The sequence below is a fragment of the Saccostrea echinata genome, unplaced genomic scaffold (genome assembly GCF_033153115.1).
Source record: "Saccostrea echinata isolate AGI-Se365-2 ecotype Australia unplaced genomic scaffold, CSIRO_AGI_Sech_v1 ptg000009l, whole genome shotgun sequence".
Lineage (NCBI taxonomy): Eukaryota > Metazoa > Mollusca > Bivalvia > Ostreida > Ostreidae > Saccostrea > Saccostrea echinata.
Window position 1 is genome coordinate 9,665,050 of NW_026889758.1, and position 26,046 is coordinate 9,691,095.

The following is a 26,046-nucleotide window of genomic DNA, read 5'->3' on the forward strand; positions in this document are numbered from 1 at the left end:
ATTATCCAAGTTTTACTGGAAGACACAGAAAAAAGAAACAAAATACTTAGTGTAGAACGGGCTGTGATGGAGATATTGAGATAAGTTTGTTTTTTCAGTGAACTGATGTAATATCTACAGTATCTCATTCTAAGTTTGTATTATTGAAAAAAAAATTATTGTATCCATTTTCTCAGTTTGATAATACACTCCATGAACCCTTCAAACAAGGAAACTGAAAGTTAACTTTCTTCATGGATTAAGTACTTAGGCAATATGAATTTGGCCCACTCTTAAACTTATATGAAGCAGACATAAAGATGTTAACTGTAAAATTAAGCCCTTAAATAACATTGTTGTGGGAGTTAAAATCATCAATAAGGAAGCAATAGGAATTGTACAGTTTTCTTTTGCTTGATGTGATAAATATTTAATGTGGTATGAATGTAATACTTTGTTCAGTGACTGAAAAAAATCTTGTCAGACAGATATATGAACATCAAAAGCCATAAAATGCTTCGTTAAGTGCTGCATTGCAACTCCTATTGTATTATTATGTCAATGAATCTCATGTGAATTTACACAGATTATAAACATTGACCAACAAAAGCATTATTTGACCTTGGTTTGAGATGCTCAATGTCTGTAACTTATAAACATGACAAGTGGCCCACTTCTGTATTAGGATTTAATTGGAGTGTGATCCAGTGTTAGGTCATACTGTTTGTTCTATTGAAAGTCAAGCACCACCTAAGCATGCATTGTCCTTGAATTAGTCCTTGATCAACAAGTGCAGGTGTGAAAGCATAGGTATATATAGCTTAATCAGATATTGAATGGGAGATCTGAACTTCTAGAACATGTACGAGGGTTAAAAAATTGATCCAAAAGTAGAAGTGTCACAAATGATATAAAAATTTTTAATAATCAACTGTTATCAACAAAATCTGACATACTAATACCCCTATCTCTTTTAATTTTTGCCTTAAAGTTTCATTCGATTATATAAGAAACTTTTTATAATATTAAAATAAACACAGCGTTAGGTTTTGTCTATCACCGCACGGCAAGAATGTTACAGACATCGTTGTAATGTTGCTTTTCGGCACTCATTTTCAGTTCATCTGCATATCTTTTTTAACCTCTCAGGTGCTTTTTTTTTTTTAATAATCTTTACTGCCATTTTGCTATCAGCATATTTAGCATATAAATTAATTTTAATAAAAACTTTTGATTATTAAAGATTAGCAGTTATGACACATTACTTTTGGATCAACCCTGGTAATATTGAGATAGTAATATTGAGATAGTAATATTGAGATAGTAATATTGAGATAGTAATATTGAGATAGTAATATTGAGATAGTAATCTTGAGATAGTAATATTGAGATAGTAATATTGAGATAGTAATATTGAGATAGTAATCTTGAGATAGTAATCTTGAGATAGTAATCTTGAGATAGTAATCTTGAGATAGTAATATTGAGATAGTAATCTTGAGATAGTAATATTGAGATAGTAATCTTGAGATATTAATCTTGAGATAGTAATATTGAAATAGTAATCTTAAGATTTTTTAAGGTGCTTGGTTGTTTTTATAATATCTTTAAAAAATGCATTGTTGACACCTGTTTTTTTTTTATTTTATATTGTGCATAGAAATCCCATGAAGTTCAAGGACAAATGGGATATTTTTAAACGTACACATGAATTGCAAAAAGTCATGTACTTAATGGAAAAAAACTAAAAATAAGCTTTGAAATAATTATATTATGCTTTAGAAAAGCTCTTTTTGCAAAGTATAATGATTGGATTTCAAAAGTTTCCCCATGGGACATGTAATGTTGCAGCACTTGGCATAGTTCTGAAATAGAATTCTGTATTTATAGCTATTTATAGCATTTGATGAGTTAACCAGACTCGTTATGTTATTAGTTCTCTTTTTATGTGTATATTTAGAATAACTGTTACACACAAGTCACTCAAACGAGCTAGTATTCAGCAATACAAAATATCATTGCCTGCGATTAAGTAGAGCATGAACTTATTATGAACACAATGAAAGGATGATCAAACTGACAATGAGGAGATAGAAAGTAATTTGACTTTTTAAAATATTTTTACCGAATTGTCATTTTATACATACACTATACTGTGAGTTGCAATTATAAATTGGACAAAAAACAATGTAGTACCAGCTTGTATGTGGCATGCTAGAAAATTTATTAGTTTCATACGTGTTCTTTATAAAGACAATTTTCAGAGCATTTCAGTATATTAAAACAAATTAGTATTTTATTCCGAGGCAGTAATTTTCATATTCATTATAAATAAGGATGGTTTCTTTACAGTCACTTTCAATCTAAGATGATTTTCAGATCTTTTCTTTCATTTCAAGTGCAGCTTTTTGCAGTTTATCATAGATAATGCATGTTCAAATCACCTGGTCCACGTGCAAGATGTGGAGCTCATATTTATCTCGCAGGTTATCTATCTACAATATTACAGGAAAATATCATCAACAGTGTAGTGAAGACATAAAGAAATGAGACGTTCCTACGTCATGAACATGATATATAACTGTACATATAGTAAACAAGTCACATAAAGCAAAACAAAATATTAGAAAATAAGTGTCAGGTAGTAATATAAGAAATAAACAAAACATCTATTATTTTAGAGATTATTTAAAACAGATTTTTCTTCTATGACATGACTGCATGATTTAATAGCAGTGTTTGAAATTCACTGCAAAATTAGCCAGACATGCAGGACTGACTGCTAGTAAAAGTTGTCAGCCCTGCCAAAGATCTACTAGCCTGAGTAAATAATTGTCTTTTATAAATTTGTTTTTAATGATGTGACTGGAACCAGCTAGGTCACCATAACTTCGAACCAGAATCTATAGACTGATGAATTCTTCCTCTTGGCTTGTTACACTTTGCTACTGCTACTATTAGTTGATATGAAAGAGATTTATCAAATATATGACTTAATTATCGAAAATTTTAACATGTCCAGCTGGGTGTCAATACATGCAATTTTGTTCGCCCGCTGCAAAATTTGTGCAACTTGGGCAGTCGGGCGCACAGTTATTTCGAACACTGTTAATAGATTTATCAAATTTAACCATTCTGATCTAATGTTTACATTGGTTATTTAGTGCAGGCTATGCAGCATGTATTTCTGATATAATACAATTTATTTTGTAGAAATGGTAATCAGCTGGTCAACTTGGGCACAATGTCTGCCAGGTTGAATGTCCAGGCTACATCAGATGTCTTCAGGCAGACTAAGGAAACGATGAAAACGGCTCAAGAGGAGTGGACAAAAGTGAGGTTAGTGTCAGAGGAGACCACATAATCATTGATCAAGTCTGTATAGAGATTAAATTTAAAATCACATCCATACATTTTAACTGAGTTTGAAATACAGAAATACTTTGATTAACAAGAAAGAATGTAACCATAGAAACCCTTGATATTTACTTTAAGATTCTGAATTTCAACGACCATTTAATTTTGGCATTAATAGCAATAGTCTTGTCAACACTAAAAAAAAGACGTATATAATTCAATCACAGTATTGTCCCCCCCCCCCCCCCCCCCCCAAAAAAAAAAATGAAGGGTAATTTTAGAAATTGCTCAAAATTAATTACATTAAATTTACCTGTTTAAAAAGGATAAAATTGCTTCTATTGATTGCTAGAATAACCCATTATATGGTACATCCTATTTTCTTTCATTTCAAAATCCCTTGTCCATTAGAATGTTAGTTTTTGATAGAAAATACAATTAAGATGAATGAGTGAGTATGTTTGTATACCACAGTACTTCATAATGAAGTCAAGGTCATTATTATACTGGTGTACAGCATATGTTGTACCTTTTCAGGAACTTGTACATCATCCTAGCATTTCCAGTTAAACTGTTGTTTACTCGAGATAAATATTTGAGAATTGGAGCATGAAATTGATGCAGACATTTGAAAGTTTGGGTTTTTTTTCAGAGGGATGTTGTTCATTAGTCTTTTTCTTTTTTTTAAAGTGAAATTTTATCTTTTATTACATTTTTAATGGATTTTTAGTCAATATATGTTATTTCTTGCCAATTATTTTAATAGAATAATCATAAAATGTAGATAGAGAGTGGATATAAAAACTTCCTTTCTAATTCTAAATGTTGTTGTACTTAATACAACACTGATACATGTTTTATAGAAAGATTGTAGATTAAGCAAAGAAACAATTATTTCTTTATAAAAAGATCTCTTTGGGAGAATTATAGGCATATAAAAACCATAGATATTCCATTTCCATAGCCTAAAATCACAATCTAACCACTGGTAATACCGGTAGTTTCTAAATGAAAAAAAAAAGACTTACAGGAACTGTGTAGGCCTCATACTGTTGTTCTCTAACCTACAGGACTTTGAAATCAAACATGTCAGTATAATGTCATGACAACAGTAAGCTACATCTGAGAAATGAATTGCTATTTATAGGACACAGGAAATCAAACTCAATGGACGGAATGGTGTCGGCCGAAAAATCAAGAAAGTTAAACATGAATCTGAACTTAAAAACCCAATTCCACCTACACGCCAAGAGAAGGAGCGGGAATTTGACCTCAAGAATCGAATTCAAGAGGCCAAGCGTGATGTGGATATTCGACTAATGATGCAGCACAGTGCCAATAATTCTAAAGTGAACCCTATTCAGAACAGTGCAATAAAAACAAGTAAAACAACTGCTGTCGTCTCCCCCTTCACCAACAATTCATCCTCACGAAAAGTAAGTCCATCACAGTCACCGCACGAGGTGTCATCGACAACTGGCGGAGTGCCTTCCCCTTCTTATTCTTCCAGTCAGCCTGTCAAAACCACCAAAACTGCTGTCATGTCTGCACCTATCAGGTAAATAAAGTCAAAACCACTGAAACTGCTGTCATGACTGCACCTATCAGATAAATAAAGTCAAAACCACCAAAACTGCTGTCATGTCTGCACCTATCAGATAACTAAAGTCAAAACCACCAAAACTGCTGTCATGTCTGCACTTGTCAGGTAACTAAAGCACTACAGAGGCACTGCAATATAGATATATAATGTTAGGTATTGATAGAGTCTCAATGAAACATATTCTCCAACTTATCAAGTTACAGACGTTGTTTAATACTGATCACATCACAAACATACTTGTCAAGTCATGTACTGACCAGTACTAATCAAGTCTTAAAAACACACTGTTCAATACTGATCAAGTCCCAATCAGAGTTTGTCATGGAAGTGCTCAAGATCATGTTAATCAGATAGCCTTAAACTACACTATGTTTTTTTTATTGAGGCGTTTTAGTAAATACCTACACCAATGATACATCCAGCTTAACTATCTCTGAAATTTCCTCTGAAAAAACATTACTGACAACAATCCTCCTCTTTTGTTTGAAGCGGGCCTTTAATATTGAACGATCATATTCAGGATGTTTCAGGCTATACTCAGTTATGTATTGCCATTTCAGTGTTCAGTAAAAAGCCAAGATATTGAACACTGGAATCCTATAGATTTTAAGTAGGTTTTTTTTTTCTTTCAGACTATTTATTAGTAAAATAATAAAGATATGGATAGGTCTCTTGATGAAATTCCACAAAGCCTAAAGGGGTTTTATAGAAGATTTGATCTGATTACCAACCCATACTTCATATATGTGGAAGAATATTCAATTAATATAATACCTTTTTTTTGTTTCTTAAGTAAAATAAAATTAGCTGAGACAAATGATATGTGTTTGAATTATGAGACAGATATTTTGAAGCTAAAGCTATAAATTTTTTATTTTCCAGAGAAAGAATTGTCCATTTTCTTGCTCTCCGTTCATATAAGAAGCCAGAGCTTTATGTTCGTTTGATGAAGGGTAAGTATCTTTTAAAAGTGTTTAAATAAAACACTTGCATGGATTCTCATGAGACCTGGGTGATTTTTGTTCTAGTGTCATTTATGTCTTTTTAGCCTCCTAACATTTTTGCCCTTGGTTATGGGACTATCAATTTGATTACTATATTTTGCACAAAACACTTGTATGGAGAATTCAAGTATGTGCTTCTTTCAAAGGGAGATAAATTTAAAAAAAAATGACAAGGTAAAATTCAGAATTCCTTTGACAGCATCCTCAGCAATAAATTCCTGTAAGAACAGATTAGCATTATAGCCTTTGGGCCTGTTGTTAAAATAATGTATCCCATAGTGACCTAGTTTCTGTATGATATTTTTTATAATTGTGTCAGATCTGATGGTCCTGTATAATTACATAATAGCTTTCTCTAAATCTGTCAGCTGTGTACCTTATGCTTTATCAATGCTCTGTATTCTTATTCTTAATTCAGCATAAAGGTTGATGTCTTTATCATTATGTAAGGTTCTTATTTCAAAGGGCAGTGATAAAACTAGTATGTTATGCTGGCCATCTGAAAAGAGATCTATGTGAGACTAATTGAATCTTGTCCTTGGTGTGTTGGGGCATTGTAATAACTATCTGTTTCTACGGTATCCTTGTTAATTTTAATACATCAGTTGTGTGACTTTTGTACCTCAAAGCATCCTATGCATCATTATTAAATAGGACTAATGGCTGTTGTTTGTGACTTTTATGAAGCTGACACTCGGTTTTAAATCTGATACACAGTGACATCTGCGATTCTGTCAACATCTGATATGTCTGTATGATGATAACTATTTAGGGTATTGAAAGTGATTAATTGGATATTCATTGTATTTTTACATGTATCTGCATCAAGAACAACATAATGGTTTAAACAAGATAACGTTTTAAAGAAAAAAAAACATTAATGAATTATAAGGTCAGTTTGTGAGAATTAAATTGTTTTTAAAGATAAATGATTTTGATAGGTTCAGATTATTTAAGTTGTATTAATTTGTGAGAATCAAGTTTTCTGCAAAGATATATGACTTTGATAGGTCAGGGTCATTTAAGTTGTATTAATAATGAAAGTGGTACGAAGTAGAGAAATCCATAAAAGAAATATTTTATTTCTAACATTTGTTTAATAATTAATGCTAGCCACAACAGGTTATTTCACATTTCACAGTTGTACACATGAATATTTATATATTCCACATCGACATTTTCACTTGCCTTAACAAAAGCCCTGTTTATTTTCAATTTTCTGAAATGTCAATCATTACTACCAAATTTGAGTGATATAATCCATTCGTATTATTTATAGTATGTATGGAATTTCATTGTTAGTTCATAGGCTAATACAAAGTTTGACTTCAATAGTTAATGTAGGTGTTCAATTTAGGTCAACTATATTATTTTCAAAACTATTGCCATATATAAGTATTATAGTAACTATGGTCTCCAGGTTTCCAAATTAAGTCATTTATTAACCTTGAGAACTATAGACTTGGAAGTTCTGGTAGTATATTCCTTATTTTCAGAGTTCAGATTTTTATTGTAAATACATGTATAATTCACAAATGTTTCTGAATGAGACTGAATGTTTTGTAGATGGTTTGAGTGATGCTGATCGTAAGGAATACAGTACCTTTAATTTAGAGGATATAGCTGTTCTAAACCCGAAAGATAACCGATACTCTCTGTCAAAGCATGCCTTCTCCGAGGTCAAACTGGATTGGCATTACTACACTGACCATGAAAGAGAACTGGTCAGAAAGTAAGTAGTCACAAAGAAGTATAGTCAAGAAAGAATGGTATGGTCACAAAGTGGTATAGTTAAAAAAGAATGGGATAGTCACAAAGTGGTATAGCTAAGAAGGAAAGGGATAGTCGCAAAGTGGTATAGCTAAGAAGGAAAGGGATAGTCACAAAGTGGTATAGTTAAGAAAGAACAGGATGGTCACAGAGTGGTGTAGTTAAGAAGGAAAGGGATAGTCACAAAGTGGCATAGTTAAGAAAGAATGGGATGGTCACAGAGTGGTATAGTTAAGAAGGAAAGGGATAGTGACAAAGTGGTATAGTTAAGAAAGAATGGGATAGTCACAAAAAGGTATAGTAAAGAAAGAATGGGATGGTCACAAAGTGGCGTAGTATAGAAAAGATAGGATAGGTTTCATGTCTTATAGATATTATATTGACAAAAAAGGATAGAGACAATTGTTTAGAATACTAAAATATAGGCTGTTAGATATATTGTGGTCAGTAGCAGAGTACTGAGGATGATGTATATTTCCTGTTTATCAGTTAATTATACATGTATGAGTGATTGTCTTAAAATTGCACAAAAAGAATACCCATCCATATGTTGATTTCTGCTGTATAAGCTTTGACAGTAATTGGAAAGATATTGATGATAGTCTCACACAAGATAGCAATGCTTGTATCTGAATTGCAAAAAGAGGGTTTATGGTGAAATACACAACATTTGATTCTCTGAAGATTTACAGTTATTGAAATTTGATTTGTTTTCTTCCAGCTCACTATCAGCTCTGTAATTGGAGGTTATTGAGATGAGAATTAGATTAATACTTGATGTCAGTTAGAATTTCCTCTGTTACATCCTGTTCTCTGTCTCTGAGGAACCTCAGAACGGGGTGACCTTCCTGTTGTTCAATTCAAGTTTTCACTTTTTCCTGTGTAAAAAGATCATTGGCCCTTTTCACAAAAAAATTTACGATTGATTTTCATTGTAAGAGATCTCAATTTTATTTCTTTTCACAAAATTTCTTACAAGAAACTTGTGTGTAAAATTTGTCATAACTTTAGGAGAGTTCTGTATGTGTGTAATCTAAAACTAACTTTGGACATTTAATCATAGGTGATATGGCCAAATCAGGTCATTCAAAGATCTTAAAGGTCAATTACAAGTCTGCCAGTGCTAACAGAATTTCTTAAACAACTAGCCTTGATAAATACACATATATCTATATGGGCAGTTAGTGGATGTACGGTACTGATGATAGGTATAAAAAGGCTTTAATCAGGTGTTAAATTTACATTTTAATGAGAATCAGTATTGTATACCATAATGAGAACAATTGCTTTATTTCAGGAAGCTACAAAGTTTGTCTCCAGCATCTTCCCCTGCCACATGTCAGCCATCTCCCAAAGCCAGTCCAACAAGTAGTACACAGGTAAAAATAATAAAATATCTCATCTCATACCCCTCCCTTGCACAGGTTTACAACAAACTACAAAACTACAGTAAACCTCATTATCCTGAACTTGATGGAACCGAGAAAAAAAACTCAGAGATATCTATGAACAGAAATATTGAGGTTAAAATCATAGAAAAAGAATGGTTGGGCCTTTTAACTCACTTTGACATATCCATAATATTCGAGATATCGAAGTTTAAGATAATGAAGTTCAACTGTAACATGGCACCCTGAGCACGGCTAGCACAATGCACCCATCTGCTGAAGCAACCCCAACACTATCTCCATCTCAATCTACAAGTACACAGGTTCTCCATCCCTTATCTCTTAAAGCCAGTTGTACAAATTTTACACAACAACAGATGAGATACCTTTCTTCCTCCTTAGAATCTTCTAATGCACCCTACAAATACATAGTACCTAGAGTATAGGTAATCTTACCCATTCCCTGTTCCCAAACACCCCAACCCCATCTTCTCAGCTTGTTTGAATATCAATACAAAAAACAGGCACAGGTGAAAAAAAATGTAATTTATATAGAGCCCGTTAACTAATGCAGAGTACCCTTTATTTTGACAAAGTTTTTTGGACACACTCCACTAAGCACATGTCACATGAAAAGTTAAATTAATGTGAAATATAAAATGTAAATCCTGTTTTATGTGGAGCAGTTTCAATCTTTATTTCAATATATATTTATAGAAAAGGCCATGTGAACAGCCAGAACAAAATCAGCCATCAAAAAAACAGCGCATATCCCACTACCGCAAGGAAAACAGGCCAGCACTGACGGAAACGGCAGAAAACCGAGAGTCTGTCGGAAACGACCGCACTCATAAAAAGGAAAATATCGATGGTAAATAGCTTCAGTTTTAGTTGTGTATGAGTTAGTAATGAAGGGGTACAGTCTTATAAACAGTTGGTCGGGATTTGTCTCTTTGAGAGGGTACAAATGATGTAGCTTAAATAAGAGGGATTTTGGTTGTGATCTCTGTAGAGTTGACTGATTGCTTTCTTTAGTTTGTCCCTCTGGAGTGTTTTTTTTTCAGTGTTTTCTGAAGCTTGTCAGATGCTGCTGCCTACATTAAATAACCACAAGGATATGCATTTCAAATAAAATAGCAATAAAAACCCAGCATAACGATTTATATAAACCCTGATCAGGCGACGATCTTCATTATAACTCAAAATATCACAAATATCAGTGATTAAATATTCACTTGTCTAGTATTTCAGACACTCTCCATTTCATTCATGATTGTTTAAGCTTGATATTCTTGGAAAAAGATCACCAGAATTAGACAATCCCTTGTTTCTGATCTGTAGGTTGAATCAACTAGATTTTACATTTGTTAGAGTGCCTTACATGTTTCATAAGTAAACAATTTGTAACAGGTTTTTTAGTGAATGAACATTATGTGTATTCAGCAATTTTTTATTGATTTTCTGTTTTATTCCTGAGATCAGTGACATGAGCACTACTTGGCTGTCCTCTTAATGTTTGCATAAAAACATGCACAAGCTTGAATACAAAAAGTCATTCACATCTTTGAATATGAAGAAGGGATGTATTCATGTACTTCAAGATTGGAAATTTATTGTCAGTAAAATTATTTAAATACGAAGGTGTAAATCTGGCCATAGATAGGAATGCCCATGGAATCTACAAAAAATGAACTCCATTGAAATATAAATTGCCAAAGTTTTCAAATTATTGTAATCATTGCCTAAACTGTCATAATAATCATCATACCAAGTGTAAGCAAATGTATCAACATTGGGATTTTCCTTTCAGATTCTGCTGATGAAGCCTCCTCCACGTCGGAGACCCCGGATTATTTCCTGTAAGTAAAAATAAATAGAGGATATTCAATGTTTTGTTGTTGGATATGGAATTTATTTCACCAATGGGAAAGGATTTTATTTTATTTTCATGAATGCGAAGCACGAGTGAAAATATTTTAAAAAATCCTGTCTTACGAGTGAAATAAATTCCATATCCAACTAAAAAACATTGAATTTTCTGTTTATTACATTTTCTTTGATTTCCCATTGCCCCTGTCTTTCTTAACACTGTGTTATAGGTTGTGATGTTATAGTTGAACAGTTGAGACATCATAACTTAGCAGTTGTGAGATTGAAAACATTGTAACATGGATTTTAACAATATATTTAGGAGTAAAGGACAAGGTATGGTCACGGCCGAATCTGGCCCCTTATTTGATGTAAAAATCAGAAGACAGTTAAAACTGTGATAGTTTGTAGTTAAGAACTTAAAATGATGCTTGTTTTAAAACCAGCACTAATTTTGATTCAAAGCTTACACGGAGGCCACAAGAGGGTGCAGAAGTAGGACATTTTCCCGAATTTCCTAAATTCTGGTGGAATTTTGTCAAATTTGAGATACTTTTCACTTCTGAGATTTTTATACACAAGATTCATCTGATACTAGTTTATGAAATATATCAATTTGGTAGGTAGGCAAGCTTGTGCTCAATGTTTTCTGAAACTAAATGTGCTGTAAAATCAATGAAAAATTGCATAAAAATGAGAAAATTCAGAAATTGACATATTTTCTGACCTTCTTGTGACCTCTTTGTACCCCAAAACTTAGAACCAATATTAATTTTGTGGCAGGGGTGACAACAGGTTTTTATTGATAAACTGTTGCATCAATCTGAAAGGCAACCCAAACCAGGGGCCAAAAAGGGGTCTTAGCCTATCTTGTCCTTTAGAGTTTTAGTCTCTATCAAGATGGTTTAGTTACTGTCTGTCTTAATTAATTTTACTTACTTTGATATCCTTTCACACTGACAGAATAGCATTTTGGTGTCATTTCACACTGTAAAAGAATATCACTTTTATTCAATAAATAAATCACAGTATTTCACTATGGAAATTGTAATAAAAATTGATACACCAATGTCATATATATCATCTCAGAGCAAGATTTATGTCCTTACACATAGGGAATTATTTTTATATCATATGAACAGATGATAATCCGCAATCTGATTGATGAAGAGGTTTATCTTTCAATTAATAAAACTTCATATTTTACCAAATAATTTATCCAAACTGTTAAAAGGAATGTGATGGTCTGGTTTTATTTGCTTACCAGGGGCCTGCTCTACAAAAGAACTTAGGACAGACTAAAAACTTTAGTTGTTTGTGAAATTTTGTAAAATTAATGCTTCTATTAAAAATTGTTTGCATAGAAATATCTATCGAACTTTTTATAAAGGTCAGATCCATTTTCAAATTAATGTAGAAAAGAAAGTTATTAGGAAAATCATATTTTGGTCTTAGTCATAAGTTCTTTAGTAAAACACAACCCTGAGCTACTGGCTCAAGTGAGCTTTTCTGACCAAAAATTGTCGGGATTATAAAAGACTTATAGAGAAAGAAAGTCTGTAAAGAATAGTTTTGCTTCATTTAAACTTTGAGATATTTTTACACAACCAGTTGGGCTACCTTGAAGCAAAATAAACTAGACTAGACCAGACTTTTACTACCAGAGTTGGTCAGAAATGCCTTAATATGGAGTCCTAAAATTGAATGTAATTTAAATTGCTTTAAAAAAAATAATGAAACCATCATCAAGTATAACATAATGAGTTGTAATCATTGCTTCCTTATCTTGTAGTAAATACATAGCAATATCTAGTGGACCCCAGAGAGCCAAATATAAACAAGACTTTAATACAGAGTATCAGGAATACCGTGACTTACATGACAACGTTGAGAAAGTGACAAGAAAGTTTGCTGACCTTGAGACATTAATGAAACGAACTCAGCCGGGTACCGAAGAGTTTGAAGTAAGTATTGGGTTATTTTAGGCTGGTTTAGAGTGCTGGTATAGATCAAAAAACCTATAACTTACATCTGTGTAATTTCATTTTTAAATGACTTGGTGTTCAAGAGTGCAGGAAATTACCGAAAAGGAATTTTTTTTTCCCTTTAAGTTAACAAAAATTGGTAATTATCTGAGTTTCTTTGATTTTTTTTCCCCAAAAAGATGAAATATTTGTGAGGTAACAGTAGTTTTTTTTAATCTGCTCCTTCGTTTTGATGTTTGAATAACGGGGACTGTATCCTTTCCTAACAGAATCTTAAGAATAGAATACGACAGGAATATAAGTACCAGAAAGATGATCACAAATACATGGAACAGAAAAAACGATTTGAGTACCTACACAAAAAACTGGGTCACATAAAACGCCTGATTCTGGACTATGATAACAGTCAGCCAACAATGTCATAGCTGTGGAGTCTGGCAGAGTTATGTCCCTTGCTGTAACTGACCTGACCGTGCCTGCTGACTGTGATTCCATAAATAGCCTTATAAAGGTACAACTTTTCCTCCAAAGATCCTCCTGATGAACGGGGGATTCAGCCATCTGGGTGCCTCTGTTTGTATGTTTGTTTGTTTGGTGAGTCACAAGGTGGCAGACATTTTTGTTCTGGTGATTGCCCTGGTTGTATGTCGAAAAATGTGATATTCTTTAATCTTTGTGTACATTTTTGACAAAGGTACATAACAGTAAGATACACATGTCAGAATGGCAGTATAATATTGTTATGTCCTCTGTTTAATGTTATGATGTAATGATGTTAATATGGCATTAGAGATTATTGATTGTGCTAAGCTCACAGCCATTTTTGCAATAGAGGGCAAAATTTGTTCTTTTACTAATTATTATTGCATGACATTGTAAGGCATGACGAGGCTTTTTGCAGAAAGGGACATTTTTTCTGCCGAGACTTAATATTTTTGTGATTTGCCCAATTATGTATTCTCCGTAATGATAACCTGATTGCCCATGGATCTGACCTAGAAATTGAAAAAAATTGTTGCAAACATATCCCAGATTTTCCATGAAGACTTGTCAAGGCCATTGTGATCTGTAGGTACTTTTTTAGAAGAAATAGATCTATAATCATGTAATGATTGATCTGGACGAGAATAATTTGTACATCTCTTCAGTTGATTGTATGTTTAACATTCAGATCTCATGGTGAAAAGCTAATTAATTTTTGCATAATTAATTTGTAAACTGATGGTATCTGAGTTTGTACATAGCAGTTTTGTTTGTGTTGATATTTTAATGTGTTGACATTCAATGTTTGGATGTTAGTGCTATATTTAAGATCATTCAGCGTCAAGTGCCTTATAATTCCCTGTTATACAACTGTTCCTATATATGACATTACCACAATTTTTGTTCAACATTTGTTATTAATTTATTTTGTTGTTTATTTGGATATATTTCCTTGTATTGTGGTGAAATTTCAACTGTTAAACCTTTCAAACTTTGTCTCGGCATTTATATGCAAATAGGAATTTTTTTCAATTAATTACCAAACTTTTTCTGTAATTCTGGTATGCATTCATAATTCTTATATAACATTTAATCAAAGTGACAAAAATATTGTGAACTTACAAGCTGTGACACTACCCATAAAATTCTTAGCAAAATAATTTGTAATGATCTCAAATATTGCAACTTTAAACACTTGGCACAAATTGTACTGGCTTAGATTTTTATGCACAAGCAGTCAAAGGGAGAGAATTCACTTCTTTTTCCACAGTGACATTAATCAACAGATGCTGAAGTTGAAGGCTAGTGTACATATTTATTCAGAAACATTATCAATTGTTTTGTGTCAAATTATTGCACCATTTTTGTCAAATTTCTCATGAATGAATGGCAGATATCCAATCTCTCCATAAAAATACTTAAAAAAAATTGTAAAAGATGAAAAAGGTTATATACAATGTATATACATTTAAAAAATTGCAAAAAAGGAGAAATTGGGTATCAATGCAAAAGTTCATAAAACAGGAAATTCAGGTATTTTCATTAAAAGAAATAAATTCTAGTGATAATATTTTAACATAATGATTTTAATGAAAGAAAGTTGATGAAATTTGATTTCATCACACAGATATTACACAATTTCCTGCTTTATGAGGAAACGAAGTTCATATGTAAGAGGGGAGGTGGTTGATAAATTGTGATGCATTTGATTTGTGAGAATTTACCAATCAAATTTGATTATTTTAAAATATGAGGTTGTACAACATATTATTTAAGCTCAACTTGGACCAAAGACAAGAAAACTAAGTATAAAGTACTCCATGCCACATCCCATAGCTGCCATAATACTTGATACAAGTTGGGAAATGTGAAATAATTATCATTCTGTTCAAGATTTGCTACATGTAGATAGATAGATGTAAAATATCAAAGATCAGTCATTTAAGAAAGAATCTGATGCAAAATAAAAGTGCATCCTCACCTCACTAGAGTAAAAAGTCTTGGAAGTTTTCATGGAAAAGTGTGTGACATTTTTTTTCTCTCTATTTATTGTGTGTGATGTGTGCCTGAATGAATGAAGCTTTCTGTATTCTGAGTGTCTCTGAGCATCTTGCCATTTCTGGTGAGATTTTGGATCTGTGTTGTGACATCTCAATGCTGTGCTTACACTTAATTCTTTACCTTTTGTAATTTCTCCCCTTCACAATGTATCTTCTTAGCATAAGGTAGAAAAAAATAATATATAATCATAGATCTTCATTATTGTACAGATTGTAGGAAGACAAGTTGTAAATACATCAGCTGTTCAGATCTGCTGGTTTGAAGGGGAAAAGCTGTTCAGTTTATGCTATTTATGTTAGGTATAACTGATAAATGGAAGAAAGAATTTTAGAAAGGGAGAGTAATAAATGATAAAAAAAAATGATCAAGGGTACACATAATATAATGTTTATTAATCATTTAGAAATAGGTAGGGGATTATTGTTCTTGATACGAGTGCTAGAAGAAAAATGGACCATATTTGACACAAACATGAACTCCACCCCTAACACATGACAAGAAGAAATATCAAGGTCTACTGTATAATTTGATGTAACACATTTTTCTTTGCTCAACAGACATGATTCAGAACTAATCATGTTTTTATGCCTGTTGGTTGTTTTAGAATGAATTTGTAAATATGTTCATGAATTCAGTGAAATTGTAAATAAAAAAATGTTTGAGATACACAACTAGTATTTAAAAATGACTCAAGTACATAAACATTTTTTGGGATGAATTTTGTTTGCATGCTGTTTGCAGATTTTTTTTGTTTAAAACCTATATCATCACATTCCACGTTTGTATAAATAGTCTGGACAAGCATTCCAAAGATCAAACCAGTGTGTACTAACAGACAATTATAAATAGTTCAGATAAAGAAAGGAAAATCCCTCAGACTGGAGGATTTATCTGATGTTTTGTTTGATTTCAAGTTTTACTTTTTTGGAATTAGATTAAGATTTGATTATTTTCTGATACAAAGCACAGAAGTTGTACATTGATGTTATAGATGTTGATGAATGGCAGATGTATACTAGGGATATCACACCCTCTGTTTTTCACATTATCATTCTGTACGCAGAGCTGTTATGCTGATGTCGGCATGTGTTGTATATTGAGTGTCACATGGTAAATTTGACATGTCGCACATGAATAACTATTTTTACATGCTGCACATGGTCAAATGTTATACAGTATACCATGTGATGCACATGGCATGGTAAATGTTATCTTCAATAAACAAATGCATTGAAAAATCTGGTGTTCTCTATATTTTTTCTGCAGTGATTGATGCCAGAGTACCCTGCAATTGTAAAGTGCCCATCCATCAGGTATTGTCGGTGAACTTTTAACTCACCTGAGCCAAAGACAATCTCAAATTTCTAAATAGATGTATTTATCTATAATGCACAGTTAAAAGTACATCACTGAGGGAGTTGGCAAGATTCCCCAAGAACAGGACTAGTTCCCGAGGCGAAACTGAGGAAAGTAGTCCTGATCAAACGGAATGGGAATCTTGCTAACTCCCTCAATTATATACTTTTAACTGTTTTACTATACATATTTCAAAGCATGGATGAGCTTACTTGATTAATTCATGGCAAAACGGGATAAGTCCAGCTTGCTTGACTATTTAAAATCATGGCAAAATGGAGATTAGTCTATTCATAGACTTGTTTCTAGTTAATTATTAACTTCCAAAGATCTAATTTTACATAAGAAAAAAGGTATAATAACAGGTTAAAGCCCATCATTTACAAATTTCAAGGTTAAAGCATAAGGGCCTTGTTGACTCCAAAGGTACTACATGCTATAAAAATACCTTGTTAAGTACCGGTAGTAAGTTGCATTAAGTGACCAATAACAATTAAGGTAAAATTTAAAGGACAGTGGTGGTACAGGTTGTAAACACCTAATCGTGCTTAAACGTAAAATTAAGTGAGAGATAAGAAATAAACGCTTCATTACAAGACGTAAGTGATTCAAGGTCAAAGGTAAAGGTTAGTTTCGATGATATTGTATAGGAAACCAAAGGATTTATAGGATTTATCTATATGTAAAATGAAAAGATATAGATCTGAAAAATAGTCATCCACACCAGAAGAAGTATGTTGTAATTTACCAACTACTAGGTCAAAGGTCACAACTAAAGTTAACCTCACTACATGTAGATCCTGATTTACTTTACAATTAAGTTAAAAATTATTATTATGATAATATATCATCCTGAACAGAGTCGACGGTGGAGCGTTCGCTCTAGAGTCGCAGAGTAAGGAGTTGATTCTTACGTCGCGGGTTCGAATCCCACTGTGGGACATGGAGACCGGTCCTTCGAATGAGACCGTATCAACCGAGGTCCCCGTGTCGCAGTAGATGCTGGCACGAAAAAGATCCCTCACTGCTCAATGGCCTGAGTGCCGAGTACAGGTCAAAATGTGCAGCTCTCCACCGGCAAATGGTGGCGTCTCCATACGAGTGAAAATTTCTCGAGAGGGACGTTAAGCAATACACAGACAAACAAACATCCTAAACAGAGTTCAACATTTGCATGTATATCGTTTACAAATCTCAAGTTCAAAGGTCAAGGTCAGTTATTAAGTTCCCTGGTGGTATTTAAAACGTAATGACTTCATTCATCTACCCATTCTAATTATCACCACCCAACTTCATCATTTTCACAGATATTGGAAAGAAATTTTTACTGATATTGGAAAGAAAGAAACCATAAATTTACCAAAGTTAAGGTCAAAGGTCGTGTTCAGCTTTGATGTTGGTACTCGAAATATATGATTTACCTTATTGAGATTTTAGAAGAAGTGGATAGAGAAGATGATCCTCAACAGAGACGAATAACAATCACTAGTTGGGGGCATTCATATTTCACATGTGTATTCCTTGTGACAAATCTTTTCTTTGGGTACCAACATATTTGAAATCTAGACCTTAGGGTTTGACCTACTTTTGTAAAATTTTACTAAACTCTAACCCTGGCTGAACTTTTGAATGATTGGTGCTAGGGCTTTTATATTTCACATGTGTATACCATATTACAAGGCCTTTCTTTCGGTAACAGTATTTCTTACCTTGACCCAGACTATGACCTTCTTTTGAAAAACTTTAACCTTTGCCATAATTTTTGAATGGTTGATGCTAGGGCTTTCGTGTATAATATATGTATTTCTTGTGACAAATCCTTCCTTTTGGTACATGTACCAAAGCTTTTTACCTCCTGACCTTGAACTTTGAGTTTGACCTACATTTGTAAAACCTTTACTCTTGCCTATATAATTTCTGAATGGTTAGTGCTAGGGCTCTCATATTTTACTTATTTGTCCTTACTGATAAGACCTCTTCTAGTTTGTTGAGTATGCAAGAGCACTGGGATAATATGTAAATGAAAATCAAAAATGCTGTCTCATTGAAATTATATAAGAAGCATTAATTCCATGTAATTCCCATAGTCCCTGCCCACTGACTTCAGACACAATGAACTACCCGGGAATATTGACATGCATATAAATAAATAATAATCACTTGACCTTATATCAGTTGTAAATATATTTACACCCCCTAATTATTATCTCCATTATTTCTTTAACGGGCTACGTGTATAAGGCACTAATAATACCTAATAATACACGTGAAATAGAAAGCCCTATATCTAGCAACAACCATTCAGACAATATTAAAGTTTTTCAAGAGTAAGTCATACTCCAAGGTCATGGGGTGAAAAAAAAATGATACCAAGAGTGATTGCTTAAACACCACCATTGAAGTTTACCTTGATATTTGATCCAGCTCCCTACATAAGATAAGTTGTTTTATGCACTGTACTAAAATTATACTTGACATTTGCATATACCCTCAATTTGAATAATTGATGAAAAAATGAATATTTTACATTTTCTATGTTTTTCTACCTATAACTAACTATAAAATCAATTGGAATGCCATTATTGTGTACATACTCACGCTAGTCTTAGAAACATACAAGAAAAAATCGCGTTCTGAAAGTGAGGCTACAGAGACGTTGATAATAATACATGTATAACGATAGGTCACCAAGAAATTCAAACATTGAGTATATTTTTGGTGCTTTGTAAATAAAAGGAATTTTTTAAGTTCAGTGTGTATTATTGGTGTGTAAATCACCCAGACTTGCAGTAGGCATATTTTTCATCAAGCGCTAGCGCACTATTAGAACGCTGCCATGCATGTGCCTACTTGACAAGTCAGTGTGAATTACACACCAATAACTCACACAGAACTTAACAACATTCCTTAAATATGATTGAGAATATTTTAATGTTTGCTTAACTCAGAAACTGTCTACACTCTGTAAAACTTTTTTTCCTATTATTATTACTCGATTATTTCGAGCTCAAACCAGCTCAAGCCAGAACGGTCTGCCACTGTCTTTGGTCTTGCATGCAGACAAGCAGCTCCCTCAAGTTCAGCGTGTCAAGGGAGGTGCCTGCCGGTCGTCCCCTTGAGCTGCCAACCTCAGCCTTCTTACCCTTATTTTGGTTGAGATTTGTGGTAGGTTCCAATATAGCTGTTCATTTGTGATCTGTTCCTTCCAACCGGTATTCAGTTATTCCCTAAGCATTTTTTGTGTAGCGGCCGTCAAGCTCATTTTCATGCTTTTTGCTTTTAAAAGCTCCATGTTTCACTGCCATTTATTCGTAAGTAGCGATACAGCTACCACTGTTGATATAGGTATTCTAATCTTTAAGGCTCAGGTTTGACGATACAGCTACCACTGTTGATATAGGTATTCTAATATTTAAGGCTCAGGTTTGACTTCCAGATCTTGTCCATGTTGTTGCTAAACGAAATCAGTACGCTACTCATAAACTCGCAACTAAAAGAGCGCTTCTAGAACGAAAAGCTACACTAAATATAGACATTAAAGGACTTATCCCATGTTTCTAAATTATTTGAAGTTAAAAGCGTAAAACGTTCCTCATTTCATTTCATTTCATTTTATTCACTCACACCAACATCAGTGGTACATGAGGTACAATAAATTAGTCGTCATAATTGGGACAAAAATAATAAATATAATTATGATACAATAGCATAAATGAGGGGCATATACATATGTACATAGTATAGCAATAAACATACAATGAAAGAAGAAAAGAAGAAAAAAAAATGGTATGATAACATTTAAATTATGGAGGACAGACGGTGTCGTTTATTTTAGATATAAATATACAAAGGTTTTTTAAAGTTTTTAAGTTTGTCGTTGACATAATTTCAGAAAACTTAAGTGTATTCGGCGTTTTACAAAATCTGGGATGTAAAAGATTCTTTCTGATGCTGTTCAATGTTTTACATTCTAGGATGAAATGATATTCGTCTGCAATTTGCCCTGTATTACACAATTTACAAACTCTTTCATCCAGTGGAATATTTAACCATCTGCCAGTTTCAATTGGGAGGTGGTGGTTTGAAGTTCTAAATTTTATTAGTATTTTTTGGAGTTTACTAGGTAAAATACTTAGATATTTTTCAAATCCAAAATCACTCTTAAAAATTTTGTAAATTTGACCTTTTGATGAATCATTTATATCACTATGCCATTTTTGAATAAATTGGTCGCTTAATCTTTGCTTCACTGCTGCAAGTACCCAATTCCTGTCAATGGGACTATGTTCATACCAAATGTTGGAGAACCCACAAGAGGTTAAAATTTTATAAATGAAATCTACCCATAGGTTTTTTGGACCTCCTTGAAAATATTGAGAACATAGATATTTATACAAAACACAAACTATTTTGTTTTCTAAAGAATTCGGGGTAAGTAATTTTAACCAGTAGGAGATCATTCTTGTATAAATATTAATATACAATGGGAATCGCCCAGTCTCCCCATACACCATATACGAGGGCGTACTACTCTTTAAATGGAAAATGTGTTTTAAAAATTTTAAATGTACACGTTCAATGATGTCGAGATTTTCATAACCCCAAATTTCACAGCCATAAGTCAAAATTGGAACAACAACTTTATCAAAAAGATCTAACTGACATTCAATTGGTAAGTTAAATTGTCTTATCTTCCTTATAACACCATACATTGCTTTCTGTGCTTGTTCACATAAATGTTTTTTGGCCTTACAAAATGAACCTGAGCGTGAAAATATTATCCCAAGATACTTGAATTCTTTTACATTTTCAATTGCATTATTATTATAATAAAATACCTTTTTTGACATTGGTCCTTTAGAAAACACTAGAATTTCTGTCTTACTAACATTAAGTTTCCATTGTGAACGTAATGGAAAACGTTCCTTATGACCACAGTTTATAAATTTTGTGTTTTTACTGCGGATAAACCGCGGTAATTAACCAATTAATGACTCAAATGAAAACCCCTGAATTAAAAATCTAAGTTAATTAGATAGCGATCACGTGACTCTGTGACGTCAAAGACGACAATGGCTGACCAGCTCTTCACTTAATCTTACTAAAATATACGCGATACAACCTGAATTTTCTGCGTTATGGACGACCAAATCACTTCTTTTATCGATATGAAATTTAATATCCAACCTTATATTTTAGAATTTTCAGCAATAAATAATCTGAAAAATCCGTTAACATTGGAAAAATAGCAGCGACGATAGCGAGGGAGACGCGGTGAAGACGAAGAAACTCGCCATCACAATACAATTTGATTTGTCATTTTATCACATGTATTAACTCATTTGATTCACAAATTTAATATTATATAACTTTGTTATTCTTCGTTTTTCACATAACATTAATTTATGCAAGTATGCTTTCATATGTTTTGTAAAGGATGGCGGTTTTGAAAAATAATTTTCCGATCACGAAACATTGCCGTAATCAGCCCTACAGATTCTAAATGTTTGGAATAAAAATCGAAAATATATCAAAATTCTTATACCTTAGAACTAGTTAATGTTTCTATAGTTATTGAAAATCATGTTAGGAATTTATTTTTTCAACATTTTTCATAATTAAGCTGCATTTGTCGTTGATAACTTCGTAAATAGTGTGCAACTTCTCATCTCTCTATCACTGAATAGTCGCCTATGACGTCAGAGCGGGAATACCTAATTGAAGACCTACAGGTAATTGAAGACCTACGGAAGACCTAGGGAAGACCTACAAAAATATGGGCTATATAAAGCAAAACTGATGTGATATTCTGATTAATCATGTCTTAAATATATAAAATACACAAAAACTTTTTATAAAAAGAAGTTTTAAAGTGTATTTTTAAAGCTCGATATGGAGAACTATTTCTTCTCTCGGACGACCTACACAAGAACGATAACTCGCGTAAATTTCACCAAAACATATCAGAAAAATGAATCAATAGTTAAATGAAGAAAAATATAATCATTGAAGATATTTATTAATAAAAATAAATACATCAAATATGAAATAATAAAAGGGAATATTCAATTAGATATTATTTTCAAGATCCTATAAGTGGACTTTTTTTTTTTACTGAATTCCTTTATTTCTTTTTTTAAATTTATTTTCAAAATTATTTTGCTATATCAATGTACAAATTAAATATTATAATTGAAATAAATATGTTTATGCTTTTGACAGAGTGTTAAAACTTATTAAATATAAGTTAACTAAAAAATCTTAAGTAATTTTTCTTAAAGATCAGAGCCACAATCACTTACAAAATCTTCTTGTATTTCACTGAGCCTGAACAGCAAAAAATAATAATTTATTCAAAATATGCATACATTTCATTCAAGTGATTACATGCATGTTACTTGTTTAATTATAAAAAGAATTTGTATACTTTGTATGTAATTAACAAACAGAATAATTTTTTGCTGCTATCCATAAATTCATTGATTAATTCTGTAGATTTTAAACTGTTGTGTTAATTTATATTTCAAAGAATTCCACTTGAAAGTCTTATTATATTCATATTTCAGCTAATATTTATTTTTCATGACATATATTGTTCTTATTTTTAGGAGATGTCAACCAATGTAAGTTTCAGAACTTCTGTTTCCATTTCCTTCCAAATTTTTAAATAAAAATGTGTAAAAGATCGATTTTGGCTCTACATGTTGAAAAAAATCTTAATGTTTTAATTAGTATTTCTTGGCGTACATGACAGGTTATTTTAAAATACATTTTTTTTTTAATTATTCTTGCCACTGTAAGATAAATATGTTTTTGATTAAGGGGAAAAAGTGACCATCTTGGAAATTATTTTTTTTTTTCAAAATGTTATCAAGCCACATGTAAAACTCGTTGATTTTTTTTATTTCTTCACTTAATAGCTTTAAAAAGTTATTTTATATTAAGAAATCTAATTCTTTCATGTAGCAGAGACAATGAGTTTCTCTGCAAGAAGATAATATAATTCAAGGATTTTTAAAATATATCTTTGCTATGTTGACTGTAAATTAACTTCATCAGAGCAAGTGGGGTATGTTGATAATTGCAATCAAAACACGGATATATCCTCAGGGTGTGTATATAACACATTAGTGCTGAAGCCTTTAGTTGAGAGTGACATGGTTTAAGACAAATCCACAGTATACATATCAATATTTCAGATTAGAATCTTTAATATTTATCCCATAAAACATATTACATGTTTGAAGAATTGTAATATGAATTAAATATTGACTATAATAGATAACATTGACAGTATACATCTGATGTGAAATAATTATTTTTATATATAAATCTCATCAAAATTCATATTCAAGCTTATATCTTTATTATAAACATGATTGAAAAACTCAACAAATATCATTTGGATTTTTTTATTTGTGCATTCCCCTTTACCGATAATATAAACATGTGTTGTTGTTTACAAGTCAACCAGAGTTACCGTTCTTGTGTAGGTCGTCTGAGAGAAGAAATAGTTCCCCATACCGAGCTTGAAAAATACACTTTAAAACTTCTTTTTATAATTTTTTTTGTATACGTTATATATACATGGCATGTTTAATCAGAATATCACATCAGTTTTGCTGTATATAGCCCATACTTTTGTAGGTCTTCCCTAGGTCTTCCGTAGGTCTTCAATTACCTGTAGGTCTTCAATTAGGCAGGCCGGTCAGAGCAGTATATCGCCGAAATCCGACTGAAATATGCATATTGCCGTATTTGAATTTCAGCTCTCAATATCTCTTAAAATATGCTTTCAACAACGTTTATTGTATTCAGAATTTTAATAAACAAGGTTGTAGATAATATTTTTCATAAAATTAAGATTTTTGAAAAATCATGCGATAAGTCCTTTAAAGATAAAGACATACATGTACCTCCACATTTATATGAAAACATGTCCTTTCGACATGTAGGAATGTATCACAGAGGGAAAGGCTGTGGTGAAGATGGAATAGAAGTGATGCAACGGTGCAACATTGACACCATCATGCTTCAACGCAGCACTGATTGAGAGAGACAAGGTCAGGCCCGTAGCAACGGTTTCAAAAGTGGGAGAGAGAGAGAGAGAGAGAGGGACTGCAATAAATCTGACATGCAAGGGAAAAGAAAAAAAACTGAATTGTCCAAAAGCAGGGGATCAACTTCCAAAAATAATCTGACAAGAAAATGAAATAAAACTCCTTACTAATTAACTCTCTATATCCTGGAATTTGCCAGTGCCCGACCTTACAGCAACAAAAAGTGTGTTGTGTGTGTGTGTGTGTGTAGGGGGGGGGGGGGGGGGGGCTAGCATCTAAATGAAAATTTACAATAGAAAAATACTACACTCAGAAAAAAAAGTGGGGGCGATCTGCGTAGAGGAGGTGACTGCAGAGGAATAAGCCTGAGCTCTATTGTGGACAAAACCTACAACAGAATGATCCGAAAACGTTTCCGCCAAAAAATAAGAAGCTCGGAATTATCCAAAATGTGTTCCTACCAGGCAAAGCATCAGCTTCCAGCCATAATCACCTTCATCACAATGCATAGAGGAAAGACTGCTGCGTATTCTGAGAGCCTTCGGTATACTAGACATGTTAGTCAACTCTATAGCTGAACTTGGATTTTCAATCTTACATAAATACTAAAGTGAAAGTCCTTTCATCCGATGGAGAAATAGACGTGTCTGACATGGCAACAGGTGTATTGCAGGGAGATACTCTGGCACCCTTTCTCTTCAGCATTGTCCTTAACTTTGCCTTAAGAAAGATAATGGTAGGAAAGAGAGGAGGAGGTTGGCCTACAGTTCCAACAGAGAAGAAGCAGACGATATCTAGCCAAAGGATTTTACCGATGACATTGCTCCCATATCTGAAGACTTACAACAGGCACAAGGACTGAAAGAATTGAAGAAACCTCAGTCAGTGTTGGCCTCGCAATCACCACCAAAAAGACCAAAATCTTAGCATTCAATCAGAAAAAGGGCAGGCGGAAATCCCTGTCATAGTTAGATTTATGGTTGATAAAATGACCTTGTCAGCACATACAACCTATCATTGAGTCAAATGCTGACTGACGTTTTTCATACTAATTGACTAATTGTTAGGCCATTATTTATACACTAAACTGTCTACGGATTTTTCCGTTTTTTTTAATCACAACAAGAGCAC

The 26,046-nt window shown here is 32.7% G+C and overlaps 1 protein-coding gene across 1 annotated transcript in view; it reads left to right on the forward strand.

Moving 5' to 3' along the window:
- LOC133181741 (RNA polymerase II elongation factor ELL-like) overlaps positions 1–16,737 on the forward strand; it is a 32,233-nt gene extending 15,496 nt beyond the window's left edge. Inside the window, exons 4-12 of the mRNA XM_061316316.1 lie at positions 3,193–3,318; positions 4,484–4,894; positions 5,822–5,892; positions 7,510–7,675; positions 9,011–9,092; positions 9,819–9,972; positions 10,912–10,960; positions 12,763–12,934; positions 13,225–16,737. Coding sequence (XP_061172300.1) covers positions 3,193–3,318; positions 4,484–4,894; positions 5,822–5,892; positions 7,510–7,675; positions 9,011–9,092; positions 9,819–9,972; positions 10,912–10,960; positions 12,763–12,934; positions 13,225–13,380 — 1,387 coding nt within the window. The 3' untranslated portion in view covers positions 13,381–16,737. The remainder of the gene's footprint in view (positions 1–3,192; positions 3,319–4,483; positions 4,895–5,821; positions 5,893–7,509; positions 7,676–9,010; positions 9,093–9,818; positions 9,973–10,911; positions 10,961–12,762; positions 12,935–13,224) is intronic.
- The last annotated feature ends 9,309 nt before the right edge of the window (positions 16,738–26,046 follow it).